Here is a 16,252-nt window from a genome sequence, read left to right as displayed (position 1 = left end):
ACAGGCCTGGAAGGGGTGCAGCTAACTGTGATTTATTTGTCAGGTTACAGCACCTTCTGAGGGAGGCTTCTCCCCTACATCAAGCAGGTAGACTTTTTGTACGTTCTTTTTGTGTAGTTCATCCAGCACTTATTTGATTAACGTAAATTAGATCACTAATTAATACATTGTTAATTAATGAGTTAATTATTTGTGTAATGTCTGTCTTTCCTAAGGGCCTATACACACGTTAAGGGCAGAAATGTTATCTTTCTTTTTCATTGTTCCATCTTCAATTGCTTAGCAAAGTGCATGGCATGTAGTAGACAGCTGACAAAATAACTTCAATGAGTGGAGACCAAAGCTAGACCAAGAAAGATGGTGTCTTTTCATGTATGCCAGGTTTTATAGTCCTGAATTTGCCTTTACATTTCTTCTTAGCTCACAAGCCTCCCACTGTAATCAGTGCATCTGCACCCTGATGGTCTTGGCCAGCACCCGAGGATGTTAACTCCTATACAGTTGACCAAATCCTCACTGTGCACGGCTTGCTTAGTCATTCATTCACATCGGTTTATCCCCAAAGAAGTAGACCATATGTCAGGTTTTCCAATGGTAATGATTCACTTTTATTATGATCAATATGAAAAGATCTACCTAGTTTAATACCAGAAACTTAAAAGAAAGATTGGGATCTGTAAAACATCCAGGCAAACCAAAATAAGAATTCAAGAAAGAAAAGAAATGAAAAATGAGAATTTTGAAACGAGGCCATCAGCTTTCTCAACTAGTACAGGTGTTCCAGGACATAGCTGGCAATGTACTTGATTGCCAGCAAGGTCTCCTCGCAGGTAGCCCGGATCTGGGATTCTGGAAGGGCAAAGCCGTATCTGCCTGTATCTCGGAGTTCAAGGGTGAAGGAATATCTGATTCCTTGATCATAAGCCCAGTCGTCAGAGCCCCCAGCAGCAGGATCTGAAATGTGCAAACAGCAATGAAAAAAAACTTTAAATCTAGGAAGGAGCTTTAAAAAATTGCCACTTTCTTTTTATCATTACAAATGTTTCACTGTGCAAAATATTTTGAGTAGGCCAATTTTCTAGTAAACTGGATCATAAATGTTTTGGAGGCCGTTTTAAAAAAATTACTCCAATCTTATTAAACGTATCACCACTTCACTTTGTAGAAATGATGTGTTTAATACTTCAGAAAGTATGTAATCTGTAATGCAAAATTCCCAGTGTACTTGTATGCTATGGTGAACTATACTTGATATGTGAAAGGATGTGTATTTCTCAGGAAAATAAGGAAAGCTGTGTATGATTGGCAAGAGGAGAAGACTCTAAACCCGGCTGAAACTATGCCAAATGATAAGATTAAAGAAGCTGAGGGCAGGGCTATGCCTTCATTTTCGTATTTTTAGTGTTTATCTAGCATAGGGCCTGGCGTAGATAAGGTACTTTTTGTTAATTTATTCAATAACAATCATGTTGTCACTAACACATAAAATATGTATTAATTAATTCATTTGTTCATTTATTCACTCATCTGTTTTTTCAGTCAACAATTGTATAGCCCCCACGGAACAGCAGGCTATGGCCTCAACTCTGAAGATGCCAGAACAAGGGAGAGATGTTGGCTCTGCCCTCCAAGGTGTTACAGTGTAATGTAAAAAGAAACCTAGCTGAATTGAATAAAATATGCACCAAGTTCACAATATATAAATAGGTGGGCTATCTCTGCTAGAAATCCCTTAAGAAAACAGTATGCCTCGTATGATTCAGAGCGGTTTTTAAAAAATAATAAAAGTAAAGAAAATTGTATTCTGCATAAAGGCTTACAATAAATTCCAACAACTCAGGACCAGAGCCTCTCCAACTGCACTGGAGGCCACTTGATGATGAGACCAGGTCTTTTTTCATGTGTGTGTTTCAATTTCTTTCCAACCTCAGGCAGAAAGAAATCATTTGAAGGCAAAGGAAGATATACGTAGAAATTGAAAATGAGGCCTGTGGAACGTGCCTTCCAGAGAGATCTAAGCTGCAGCATCTACAGCTCTGGAGTCTAGCCCCTACCACTCTAGCCACTTGCTTGCATACACTGAGTGACTGATTAGAGCGACTGGTGTCTACCTCTTGAAGGTGACTTGTGCCTCAAGTAGCCCTGGTACTTGTCTGTTTAGCCAAAAACAAACAAACAAACAAACAAACAAACAAACAAAAACACTCGTCTTTTTTTTTTGAAATGGAGTTTTGCTCTTGTCACCCAGGCTGGAGTGCAGTGGTAGGATCTCAGCTCACTGCAACCTCCGCCTTCTGGGTCCAAGTGATTCTCCTGCCTCAGCCTCCTGAGCAGCTGGGATTACAGGTGCCCGCCACCATGCCTGGCTAATTTTTTGTATTTTTAGTAGAGATGGGATTTCACCATGTTGGGCAGGCTGGTCTCGAACTCCTGACCTCGTGATCCGCCCCCCTCGGCCTCCCAAAGTGCTGGGATTACAGGCATGAGCCGCCGTGCCTGGCCGGAAACACTCTGTTTTATATTTTCCTCCAGCAACGGTCCTTTCAAATAAAACTTTTGTGGTGTCATCATCTTGGGAAGTTAATTCTGATACTGTGGGGTTGGTTGGTCTCTTTGTGTGTGCTTTCCTTGTGCATCCTAATGTCACAGCACTTGGCACCTGTATCAAAAAAGACTGCGTATTTTTTCCTGCTTCCCTACTGCCAGTTTTTTAAAGACTGCTCTGATCTCTCCCTCCTTCCTTTTCTCTTTTCATCTTTTCTTCTCTCTGTTCTTACTTTCTTGTTCTCTAAGTGCCTAGTGAGGCCCTGGCACATAGTAAGTGCTCAGTAAATACTTACAGAGAGCAAATGTCTCTGTGGGTTGAAAAGGATATTTTTCTTCCCTTCCCTTTTTATTTTGAAACAGGGTCCTGCTCTGTCACCCAGGCTGGTGTGCAATGGTGCAATTATAGCTCACTGTAACCTTGAACTCCTGGGCTCAGGGGACTCTCCCGCCTCAGCCTCCTCAGTAGCTGGGATTACAGGTGTGCGTGACCAGCTAATTTTTAAATGTTTTTAGAGACAAAGTTGCTGTGTTGTCCAGGCTTTCCCTCCTTTTTTTTTTTGAACAGAAAACTGATTACATATTTTAGAAAAATTAGTTGTGAGGCAGAAGCCAGATGCTTTAAACTATCAGAAAATAAACGCCCCAGGAACCATTTGTTGGCTTTTTAGGCACATGGTTCTTTGCACAGTTCTGAAGCCAAGACTCACAGATTGTTGTAGCTCCTGGGCCATATGTGTACTTGGTGCCGTGCAGTGAGGCAAGTTCTTTCACAGCAGCTTTAGCCAGGGTATTCTGCAAAAGAAACGGCAATAAGTAAGGAAATAAATAAAAGCATACTGCTAAATAAATGCCCTGTACCTTATTTTTAAGGCATCCGAAGCATGTAAAGTAACAATTTGGATAGTATTATATGCTTTTTCAGGACCCATTTTCATTTTTCTACCTAACTTAGTGATATGATCCAAGTAATTCTTGTGCAAGGATGTCTTCCCTAATACCCTCCCCAAGCATTCACTCTGAGCCTCTATTTATCTTGTCTTGTAAGAGTTTGTAAGAGTAAAGCAGGAGACAAGGAAGGCTTTATGGCTGTGCAAAGAAGTTGTCTACCTGTTTGCAGGCAAACAAACCAAAACACACGCACGCAAAAACCCAAAGAAAACAAAACAAACAAACAAAAAAACCGCTTGGCAATGTGCAGGTTATAAAGCCAGATTAAGTTACGATAGGGTTGTGTGAGTTAGGGCAGGAGCATTAGAAACTGCCCATAGGATTGGCTAGTCAATGCAACATTCAGTGCCAGCATGGAAATGCTTAGGACTGGCAGTTCCATAGATGAGTGGTAGCTCCAGCTTGGAAAATTTTTAGACTAAAAAGTTACAGAATATTCATTCTATTTCAAAATGCAGAACATTTGAATTTCAGAATTTAAAAAAGTTGTTAAATATTAACTTACGTGTAATCTTTTTTCTTAGAAGCATCATCACCTTCTCATAAGAACCATTGCCCTCCGGTTCCCTGCACCCAACTCCTAGGGAAAGGCTCTCTGTACTCAGAAACTCTGTGGTAAAACTCCACTGACATACTGCCTATTTAAATAAAACACTTGAGAAGCAAGGCCTGGCTCAGCTGTCTGGGGAATACAGATTTGAAAAACAAATTGTTTACTGCAGGAGAATTAGCCATAATTCATTCCGGTAATGAAACTGGCTGTATTTCATATTCTGGCATTATAATTACTTCTTCTACATATGCCTGGAAAACTGTGAGGTTGGTGATGAAATCAGAATAATATGATTTTTACAAAGTAGGAATTTTCCTTCCCTTATTCTAGTGTTGAAACCAGTTTAGTAGAATCTTATGTCAAACTGATGAGGGCATGGCCATAAGACTTCAAGGATTCCAATTCCTAAAGCATTAATACTTCATCAGCCAGGTGGTAAATTAGAAAACTTTAAGAGAGTTATAAAATGTAATTCATTATTTTCTGTTCTGGTCCACTGAAATGATGCAATCAGCTTCCTGGAACTAACATTATTTTCAGAGTTTTGGTTCAGTGCCTGCAAATTTTAGGGTTCCATTTTCCTGTTTCTAAACTGATAAACTAAGACATGCTTTCTCTAACTGCATGGAATATTTACTGTTGTGGCCTAAATATATTGCTCCTCTTGTTTAATCTTATTGTGACAAAGACACTAGATTTAAATTTTTTTAACCCTTTGGTTAAACCCTTAGGTTCCACTGCCAATTGAAACCAGAACCAGTTAAACATTACATAATGCTAAGAATAGATTTAAAACCATCTTCTGGAGATGTGAAACATGGTGAGGCAATAGTTCTTTTTGTAGGTAAACATGATATTTTCTACCATTCTACAATTTCTTTAACTTGCCATTTATCAAAGGAAATCTCTAGTTAGTTATTTTTCTGGAAGGCAGAACCTCTGATCTTACAGAATTCTTATTCCTTCCCCGGTTGCCTTCTTCAGGCTTTACTTCAATTTTTCCTTAAGCCTTGAATTATTATTTTTAGTTAGTGGAAATATTCTTCAAGATTAGTTCCAAACATGAATAGTTACGAAGACTTGAGAAGATTTAGTAGTCATTGTCGTTATCTTTTGGGCTCGTGTTGATTGATTGTCGTTCAAGTCTCTCAACATATTTACTGGTGCAATACAATAATACAGTTTTCAGACAAAACCAAAGGGGGCTATTTGTGATCTGTTATCTCTTTTGACTTATTATCTTATCAATTTAATCATGATTTCCATTAAGGCCACAGAAAAATGTTTAGTTGTCCTTTCCTCAAACCACACTCTGGGCATGTGAAGTGACATCCGAGTTCTCTCTATGCCTTCACTGGCATCTTTTGGAAACAGTTGCTCTAGTTTTTTGATGCTGAAGGAATACCTGAGGTTGATGTGGGCTTAAAAAGGTTGTTATTTTATTCCTGTCACAGGTGCACACTGGAGGAACATTTATTTTATGTTTAAGTTCTCAGCTCTTGTCCTCAGTTGCTCTCTCATCTTGATATCCACCTCATCTCTCATCTTCTGAAGATCACCTCATCACCACGTCTTCGGTGGCTCTATCATGTCAAACCTCTTTGGCAAAAACAGTTGTTACAAACCAGGTCCGGCCTTGTCTCTCAGGCTACATCATTTGTTGTGTATTCTCGTGTTCCTCCTGAGGTAGATTTTCCTGAATTACTTCTCTCTACACCCTTTCCTGCTTCTCCTGACCTCCATGACTGTGGGTACCCTTTTCGCTTCACCGGAATCCTCTTTCTGTCTTTGCTAATATGAATAATTGCTATTGTTTTTCCAGATTCAGTTTTAGTGTTATCTTCTTTATGAAACTGCCTCTACTGTCTTAGGAAGCATTGAGCACCCCTCCTTGTTGGGTGCCCACACTTTTATCAGGGTTCACTGTGTGCTATAATCAGTTGTTTTTGCATCTATGTCCTCTCCAGGTGAGCTCCTTGAAGGAAGGAATTGTTGGCTATTCATTTTGTATCCTCAGCAGATTGCATAGCACCTAGCAAATGATTAGTCAACTGAGTCTAACACTCTGGCTTAGGGGCATTATGAATAGTCAAGATTTGGGTGGAGGTGCAGAGTGCTGAGCTTTGCAGAGGCTGAACCCACCTGAGTGGAGATTGGGGATGCTTCTGGGGAGGGCAGTGGTACCATTTATTGATGGTTGATGGGTTGCTACATTTAGACATTGACATCTTCTGTGCATTTTACTTATTTCTATTAATTAAAAAAAAGTCTATGGATCCTTTCTCTCAGCCCCTCCAAGGCCAAAAGACAAAAAAAAAAAGTCAGAACAGACATTAATCAAGTAAAATATCATATTTTAAATTCCAATTATGTTAACAAAAATCCCTGGAATCAGTGTGCGTCTTTTCTTTAGAAGAGTTCAAATAATTTCACAAATGTTACTCATTTATCTTCTCAACATTATCTGTCCACATTTCACTGACACAGAATTTTCTAGCAGAATGGAATGCCATCTGGGGCAGCAAGCTCAGTGGGAATGTTCCAATCAACCTGGATGACTGACCCCTGCCAAGAATGGTAGAGAGAAAGGTAATTCTTGCATTTGCTACAATGTTAGAGTGGTAACTCTGTTCCCTTGCATGTTTCTGTAAAAAGAGACGAGGGCACATGATGGAAGAGCCAAGAAGCAACGACACAGCAGACAGCTCGGTCCGTATCTTGAAATTCCAATTAGTGACAATTTCTATACAACTTCTCTTTTGAGGGACATCTTACATTGTTTCTCAGTGGATTCAAAATCAGAACTAACATTTACATAAAAACTTAAGCTTTACAAAGAGCTCTTGATAAGAGCTAGATATTTTTATCCCCATTTTACAGATAAAAGAACTAAAACTCACAGAGGATAAAAGAACTTGCTCAAGGGCACACAGCCCCATAAGTGGCTGACTTGAGCTAGGTTCTTCTTTCTTTAAATCCTCTGCTCTTTTTCACTTCTCCTTGTGGCCTTGGAATACTTCAAAAGAAGTGTTGCTGGAGCTGGTTTTACCAATTGTAAAGAACAGAAGGAAGCTAAATATAAATCAGCCTCAGAGAAAACTTTGCTTTCGGTCAAGGCCAAACATGGTCAGCCTTTATTAATCCTTAGCTATGAATTTCCTACCACATCTTATGCATGTTCTCTTTTGTCATCTATTTCCTCAAAAAGAGGCCTTGGTCCTAGAGCAAAAGACAGAGAGAGTCTAAAATGTCACGTCTAGCTCACAGCCCAAGAGACAAAGTAAGAGCTAGTGTAATGTTTCTCCAGGCGTTGAGTTCCAAGGACCTGGTGAGATGAATAAGGAGAGGATATTCTTTTCCACTGACCTGCATTCCCATTGAATATATGATAAAGAAACTCCCCTTTAGTGACTGTGCACATCGCTCTCACTCCAATCTCTTGTACACGGCCAGCATCAATCTTCCAGTGGCCCATTATTACAGTATAAGAAAACAAAAGCTCCAAACCAACTATAAGGTATAAAACAATTTAAAGAAAATTTTCTGTAGAACTTTGTTTCTGACTGAAAGTTCTGAGTTTAGCCATCCCTATGGGTGAATATCTGTGATAAGGGAAGCATCAAAATGACCCTTAACTGCAGTTTCCTTCCTTCTGTCCTGCGATAATGGGTAAATTATACCAAGGGACCAATAAGAAACTTAACTTTTATAATTTTGGTGCAAAAGAAGAAGTCCTTACGGTCTATAAGCAGGCACCAAGGAGAAAGCATTTGAGACCTGAAAAAGCAAATGTGTTTTGAGAAGAAGGAGGCCCTGAGATTAGAGAAGGGCAAGGAGTTAGGAAAAAGTTTGGCTTAGGAGAACCAGGCCTGCCGATTTCCACAGAGCCCAGGGGAGTGTGGGAATGCTTTCACTGATGAAAACCAAACTTTGTATTGGACTGATCTGCATACATATTTTTAAGCTCTTTGACATTCAAGGGAAATGTGAAGTGTGAGTCAGCTGAAATTGCAAAGTCTAGAGAATGTATGTATGTATTTATTTATTTTTCTGGTAGAAGTGGAGTTTCTCCCAAATAAATAAACACTGTCTAATGGGGGATTTGTAGGTTCTCTTGCACTTGAAATTTGCAGAACATTGTAAAGTTTTGTGAAGAAAGTATAAGATCCTGTGAAAGGCCAGAGCCTTTGTCCAGGAATGTGACTTTGTTCTTATCTTCATTTAAAGCAAGTTTCTCAACCTTGGCACTCTTGCCATTTTGGGCTGGATAATTTGTTGGGGATGGGAGGGCTGTTCTGTGCATTGTAGGAAGTGTGTCAGCATCCCCTGGCCTCTACCCACCAGATGCCAGTAGAGCTTGACAGTTATGACAACCAAAGTTGTCTCCCAAACATTGCCAAATGTCATCTGGGGGTGGGGGGCAAAATTAGTTGAAATGGAAGTCATATAAAATATTTAATTATGGTAAACTAGAATTTATTTTAGGAAAAAGATGAAAAAGAAAGACAACTGATTTTAAAGGTGCTATGAGAATGTCTTTTTCACTGTTGATGACATTACAAGTATCTTTTAAACATCTCTGCTAGGTCACTTTTGCTAAAACATCACTTTATCCCAAGAACTTTCAGGCTTTTAGGAAAAAATACAGATTGACCAGTTAAATTTAAATTTCAGATGAACAATAATTTTTCAGTAGAAGTCTGTCCCATGAAATATTTGGACATGGTTACAATAAAAATTATTTGTTGTTTGAATTCCAAATTCTACTGGAAGTTCTGTAATGGACCTACAATCCTATTTTCCAGGCCCCTGACTCCAGGGCCCACTGTGACACAGGATTCATCCTGGCATTCAAGTGCCTACACAACCTGGTCACCTCATTGATTGGCCCTTGCCCCGACTGTTCCCCAGGGAGAACACTCGATACAAGATGACCCCCTTCTACTTCCTTCCTCAACTTCATCTTTCAGTTTCTCCATTGCTCATTTGTTGGCTATTTTCTCTGCCTAAAACGTCCTATTCCTTTCTCTGCCGCTCAAATTCTGCCCAGACTTCAAAGCTCAGAACAAGTTGCATCCCTTCTTTATGATCTTAACTGTGTAGCTTCAGCAAACATTGCCATTTTCCTCTCCTGAATTCCTACTACTGCACTAATGGGAAACTCCCAATTCTGTTCTCCTTTTGTATGGTTTCTGGTACCCAAATCTAGTCATTTCAGTAGGATTGTAAGTTCTCAGTGGCAGGAAACATACTTTATAATGAGCACTTAATAGTTGCTTAATGAAATTTCTTTTTTTCCCTTCCTTCCTTCCTTCCTTCCTTCCTTCCTTCCTTCCTTCCTTCCTTCCTTCCTTCCTTCCTTCCTTCCTTCCGCGACGGGGTCTTGCTCTGTTACCCAGGTTGGAGTGCAGTGGCATGATCTTGGCTCACTGCAACCTCTGCCTCCCGGGTTCAAATGATTCTCATGCCTCAGCCACCCGAGGAGCTGGGACTACAGGCGTGTGCCACCACATCCAGCCAAATTTTTGTATTTTTGGTAGGGAAGAGGTTTCACCATGTTGGCCAGGCTGGTCTCAAATTCCTGACCACAAGTGATCCTCCTGCATCGGCCTCCCAAAGTGCTGGGATTACAGGCATGAGCCACCAGGCCTGGCTATGAAATTTTTGATGATTGATAAGCCATGTACTGACCAGGCCTAGTAGGAGAATTTTATCAGGCCAAGAAGTCCCTTAAAGAGCATAATGGTGAATAAGCAACTAGTTTCTTAAATAAATTCTGAGTTTATCATTTAAAGTTTTTATCTTTTAAGTGAGAGTATAAATTTGGAGAAAATTCCTGCAGCAGATATTTTGTGTCTAAAGCCCTGTTCACCTGAGCCGCTGATAAGCACACCTGAAAGCAGAATTGTGGCTTGCTACTCTTGCTATTAGGGACATGGAGCAGCTGTGATGGGTGATGTGCTTGGATGTGTGCATAGCCCGGCAACTGTCCGCCTTCTAATCACAATAGTTTTCCCTCTGATTTTTAGGTTTATCTTTAACCATAATCTTGCATTATACTCACATTCTTGAGGAGAGCAGGGGACTTGTGTCTTAGTAATGCCTTAATTAAAACTTCAATTAAGAGGCAGTGAGTGAGGTGCCACTGGACTGGAAGGTGTTAGAATTTAGAAGTAGCTTTCTATCTTTTGTTCACATTTAATAATTTTTTAGAAAGTCTGTCATATTTCTTCTTCTGGTTACTGTTATCTTTTTCCTGGTTAATGAATATATATATCTCTCAAAAGAATGGGCCAGAATCATAAAGACTAGGCCATTAGAAGTTAGTCATCTCAGCTAACCAGAGTACATCTTTAGTAATGTCCAGAGGCAGAGGTAATTATGATGTACTGTGTGGGATGAAAGACTTTCTGATGAATGTTCTTCTGCAAAGCAGTTCTATGGGGTACCACCATAGAATGTACCCACTTAAATATGTGTCTGTGTGTCTTTGGAAATTGAGGCAGCCTAGAAGATTCTTCAGGAGCCAGTAGCTTTAGACCCAGGGCTACCCTGACTACTAGTGTTGGCTTCACCAAGCCTTCCATGCCTCAGGTGGAAAATGAGAAACAGACCAGAGAATTTCTAAGACTTTTCTAGGCATAACATTCTGTGCTTCTAATGCAGAGAAATGGTGCGAGACTCATGCCCTGGATTGGCACCTTTGTGTAGTGCACTCTGCTTTCCACGTTGTTAATCTGTGGAGAGGGACAAGATACTTGTTGGCTGGATATTCTTCTGGCTTCCCATTTTTCACTTTGAAGTTGTATTATTATTATTATTGTTATTATTAACAGTGTCATGTAGACAACTTTGCAGGAGGTGTACCAACGATTGGGTGCTTCTTCCTGCCCAATAAGTGCAGTCATTTGGTTAGGTTTGAAAGGCTTTTATCCCAGTTTTAATTTCTCTGACAATAACAAGGTCACAGAATTCAATATTTCATTGTCCTTTAGAATTTTGGAAATCTAAATTCATTGTTTTTCTTCTAAGTCTTAAAACTTCCTTTGACGGTAGTGGCCACTTTATATTAAAGAGGTCTGCACTGAGAGACTGGACGGTTTATGAGGCCATTAGAAGCTCAGAGTGCACTTTGTATTCTTGCTTTAAACAATATAGTATGAGTAAAATCAGTTTGCAAATGGGAAAGCATTATATGTGTGAGATATTCTTGTTATTCCATCTCCCTTCTGCTCCGCTAAACATATCTTTTCTAGTAGTCTTCTCTGCAATCCATATAATACTTTTCCTGTTCTTTACTTCATTGGTCTTTTGCATTCTTATCTCTGCCCTTCTTTCTTCGGAAGGTTGTCTTATGATGTGAGCAATTATTAGGCAAGCTACATGTAAAATCATTCAGAAATGAAGCCACATAAATTTTTGTCATGACTCAGATATCAAAGGACTGCTGCTTATGGGATGTCCTAAGTTTGGGCTGAAAATGCTAACATAAGGACAAGATAATTTCCTTTAGTCTAGTCTTATTGTCATTGAAACATATATATTTTTTGCTATAAATGTAATAATAATTTTATAGATATAAAGAAAAATAGAAATCCCATGTATACCAATGACTTGGCAGAATGCTGTATAAGTCCTCATTGTTTCCTTTGAATTTTAATGTGGTATGACGCAAGAATTCATCTTCCTAATGTTTTACTACCTTTTGTTTTCTGCAGCAGAGTCACATTTCTCTATGTAAGAATTAATATGGAGGCACTAGATTTGGGTGGAAAATTAACTTTTCTAGACCAAGGCTTATTTTTTTCCCCTTGAAATCCTCATTGCAAATAAAAACTAAAAATGTTAAGATTGATATTTTTGAGAGAGTCATATTCTTTTTTGTCTATACGTATATTTGTAATTGCACTATAGTTAATGAGCTTGTTTTAGCAAAATGTGCTTTGGAAGTAAGTAAATTGGAATTCTACCATACAAGAAAAAGTTGGAAGGATCTCTAGCTACTCAAAATATTAAAGTTGCTTTGGTGTGCTAAACTAAATTCAGACACCAAATGAATCAGATAATCAAATAACAGTCACCTTAAGTAGCATGCCACTTACTAGTGGCATTTAAGTGTTTCTTTTAAGATACTAGAGGAAAGCTTAATCAATAGAGAAAATTATTGGAAATTAAAAGTTTTTAAATCAATGAGTCTGATATATCAAATTCAATTTATGCATTTTAGTCACCTGTCTTGTACTCTGGTAAAGATAAAAGTGGCATGTACTTTTATTTGAACTTTTTAGTTTTGTGTGTGTAGAAACAAGCATCCAAAATAAGATTATTTTGTGGCCTGTGCTTTTTCTCCTTTTGAGAATAGATTATGAACATTTTACTTTGGTAGAATTCTACTTATTATACTTCATTGGCAATTAGAATTTAACAACAATTTTGGAGGACAGGATTTTGAATAGTATCTCTTTTACTATTACCTCTCCTTGACTTTAAACAAAGAAGTGACTCTTAGGGAAGAGTATCAGTGACTCACGTTCCGTTGGAACAGTTTTACACCATTTGGCGCACATGTGAATTGGCCCATTAAAACTGCTAACTCTGAGGCTTGCTTCTTTTGCTGGAGAAAATTCCCTTAGGAAGTAGCAAAAATTATTCATAATATTCTAGAGGCAGGACTTACTTGCCTTTTTTTTTTTTTTTTTTTTTTTTAAGGATGATTTGGAGACTTTTAGGGTAGCCCAGATTCTCGTTGTTATTGTATACAACTAGTGGCAACAAAGCTGTCTCATCACTAAAAGGGCTTACACTTATTCCTTGAATAGGAAATGTACTGAATAAGAAAACTTTGGCAGCTCAGCTTCCAGGAACACTTTAAGGTTTATTCTGTTAGTGTTAGTCTTTTAGTATTTATGTGTAAAACTAGTTGATACTGAAGCAAACTGGATATATATGTTATTGCTACTCTCAATGTGTTTTGTAATTTTAATTTTTATATTTTAATTATTAACTCATTAGTATGTAGCTATGGCTTTGGCTTTTTCTCTTCTGATATGGCACAACTTAAATATATTTACATGAGTTATACAAACTACATACCCCCACCTCCCCTTTTCTGGTGGCCAGAAATTTTGGACAGAAATGAGGAGCCAACCACACCCATCTCTGGGACAGCAAGACTGTGAGTGCCCACTGGCAACACAGACAGCCTGAGCTTAAGTGAAAAACTGAAATGCTTAGCGGTGCTAACTTCTATATATTGGCCACGGATGGGGAAAAATGAAAAGCTTTTTGAAAAATTGTAATTTTTTTTTAAAGAAAAGGGCCCATCCAACTATTAGCTATCAATTTTCTAGGAGATGGGGTTATTTTTCTGATTTGTTCTCAAAATATTTACAGCATTACATATTTTATTTGGTCTCTGAAAGACTGATTCTGAAAGTATAAAACAACATTTTTCAGTTTTAAAGTTACTGGGTCTTCAAATTTATTCATTTAGGTAAGCCAAATATGCATGTCATTGTCTAAGTGGAATACATTTTTTTTTTTTTTTTGGCGTAACTCAAATGCTTTAAATCTTATATTTGCTCTTTTAGTTTATTGGTGCCAACTTCTGGCAGCCAGATGTTTCACAAATTAATGAAATATTGTTTGAAAGATTCAAACATGCTTATTTAAAAAATTATTCATTGACATGTGATATTTCTCAATGAGAAAACTCATTATTTAACTGCTCAAGTGATTATGTCTTGATTGTTCAATAAGATTGCTAGTTTTTTTGATGTCAGAGATTCTTAAATTTCTTTGCTTTATGCCCTGTATGTGGTAAAGACTCATTCACATTATTTGTTCATTGATTGATTTACTTTTGAGTCCCACCCAATCAAAAAGTGAAATAAACAGTTTTAGTATTTAATGACTAAACCTGATATCACCCAAGTGTGACAAATTCCTAATGACATCTGCTATGCTCTGCTATGCTCTGGATCTGTGTCAAATTCAGCTCAGGGCAGCTTGACAAAACTGACTGAAAAAAAATATGTATGTGATCAAGCAACTTTGTTGATTATCTCAAATGCATCTGAAATCATCATGTAAGTCAGTATTGTGGTGAAGCCAGAGGAAATGGAACTATTGTCATTTTGAAGATTAGTCAATAAATCACATGTGGGGAACAATTTCCTGTATGAAAATCATATTTCTTTTAGCCAACTCCAGATTCCTTATACATCTGTAATAAGTTTTTCAATTCTACTACCAAAAAATCAATAAAGGGACTTGCAGAAAGTGTTCTTATAATGATTTTTTTTTTTAGGATTAGAATTTTAAAAATCTCAGCAGTAAAATATCATACCTACTATTTTGCTACTTACCAACTCAACATTGTTCACACCGAGTTTGTAAGCATATGAGTAAGGGTAGATTAACATTTGGGAGTACGAGTGGATTGTCAGATATGCCTTGATGGAAGAGAGGTTGTTGCGGATGAAATCAGCCAGGGCCTTGGTCTCCTTTTCAGACTCTGCAGCAGGTCCACAGTAAGTTTCATCACAGGGGTTTCGAGAGGCTCCAATTTCTGGAAAAACATGTGATGTTAATGGCAAGGATCACCTAATAAGGTTCTTGTGAGGATGTTTTAAACTTTCAAATTAGAAAGTTGTTTTCATAGGAGTCCTAATCAAGGAGGCCTTATAGTTGTCCCTATTATGTATATATTATGTAGTAAAATATCCATTTAATCACAGGATTAGGATGGTATGTTTTTAAGCTAACGTGGTAAAAAGTTGCACGTGGAATCACCAATGTGTCTCCGTGTAGTATCAATATAGTGTAAGAACATTAATAAGCAGGGGAGAAACTAATATCCATGAAAACATTTTTAGTATGATCATTCTTAATTGCATTACAATTTTATGTAAATAATGACTTATTTAATGGCTGTCTCCCCCTCTAGACTATACATTCCATGAGTAGTAGGATTATGTCTGGTTTGTTCAGCCTTATATTTTCAGCATCTAGCACAGCTGGGAACACAACAGAGTTCTCAATATGTTTTAGTTAATTGAATTAAATTTTTTTTTTTTGGGTGCTTTTAGAAAGTTAGAACTTTAAAATATAAAACTTCGCTGTTTTTTTTTTAATTTTAGACACTATTGTGTTTTCTTATTTTTCCTGTTATGTTTTTCAATGGATAGATGCAAAATGGTTAGCCAGATACTTACCGCACCAACCAGCATCAAAATTTCTGTTGGGGTCTGTGCCAACGCAGGTAGATCCAGCATGGGTGGAGCGAGTCTTTCTCCAAAATCGGCTCTGAAAGTGGACTATATGGTTAGGACAAATATAACAGAGAGAGGTTGGTTTTAATTTAATCAGCCTCTCTCAGTATTGTTGCATGTACCTTGGTCCAGGTGTAGATGTAGCCGTCGATATTGAGCACAGGCAGGATATAAAAGTCTAACTTGTTGAGAAGCTCTGTTATTTGGATCTCACTTCCATAGGTACGAACAGCCTGTATGTGAATTATGAAGAGGAACATCATGGAAAAATGGAACATATAATGCTGTTAAAATTTACAAAGACTGTTGAATGTTAACTTTGGTAACAAAAACAGTATTTCCTATTGAGGATGGACAATATTAATATTTAAAAAGCAATCAGCAAATTACTACCAATACTTAATATTTTTATTTATAATTGTTATTTCTAATTCTTCTCTGCTTCCAGGATATTTCTATTGCATCCTTCTTATTTTAACTTTTTACTTTAATGAGAAACTTATTTAATTAAAGACTTCTGAAGAACATATATACTCATTTCTTTTCAGATAACAACTACAATAGCTTTTTTCAAAGTTACTAAGGTATAAGTGTAAGACCTAGTTCTGGTAAGAAGTTCTGTGGATAGCTCTGCGTGTTCCTAATAATGTCATTTAGAAATGTATTTCTTTTCTATGAAACCTCCTGTAGATGATCTCACTAGAGGGAATGTCCAATATAACAAGATAATGAGAATGCCTCTCATAATAAGCTCACACTCAGGGACTTTGGGGAGGCTCTCACCAACACCCCAAGCTGCATAGTGATGGGAGTTTCCTTTGTTGTCTTTCTCAAGAAGGGACAATCCTGTTGTCCCTGTTAAGTAATGTAGACATTTATCTATGAATGAGGGACATCATGCCCATTTAATAAGTTCCCTTAGTCATGGTCC

General features: G+C 37.8%; 1 protein-coding gene across 1 annotated transcript in view; it reads right to left on the bottom strand.

Annotated features, from left to right (window-relative positions):
• Window positions 1–584: 584 nt before the first annotated feature.
• CPB1 (carboxypeptidase B1) overlaps window positions 585–16,252 on the bottom strand; it is a 31,840-nt gene continuing 16,172 nt past the window's right edge. Inside the window, exons 7-11 of the mRNA XM_050778183.1 lie at window positions 15,444–15,554; window positions 15,265–15,355; window positions 14,416–14,618; window positions 3,255–3,339; window positions 585–954 (exon numbers count right to left, since the gene is read on the bottom strand). Coding sequence (XP_050634140.1) covers window positions 767–954; window positions 3,255–3,339; window positions 14,416–14,618; window positions 15,265–15,355; window positions 15,444–15,554 — 678 coding nt within the window. The 3' untranslated portion in view covers window positions 585–766. The remainder of the gene's footprint in view (window positions 955–3,254; window positions 3,340–14,415; window positions 14,619–15,264; window positions 15,356–15,443; window positions 15,555–16,252) is intronic.

The sequence above is a fragment of the Macaca thibetana genome, chromosome 2 (genome assembly GCF_024542745.1).
Source record: "Macaca thibetana thibetana isolate TM-01 chromosome 2, ASM2454274v1, whole genome shotgun sequence".
Classification (NCBI taxonomy): domain Eukaryota; kingdom Metazoa; phylum Chordata; class Mammalia; order Primates; family Cercopithecidae; genus Macaca; species Macaca thibetana.
Note: the sequence above shows the minus strand (reverse complement) of the source record. Positions and strands in the feature narration are given on the sequence as shown.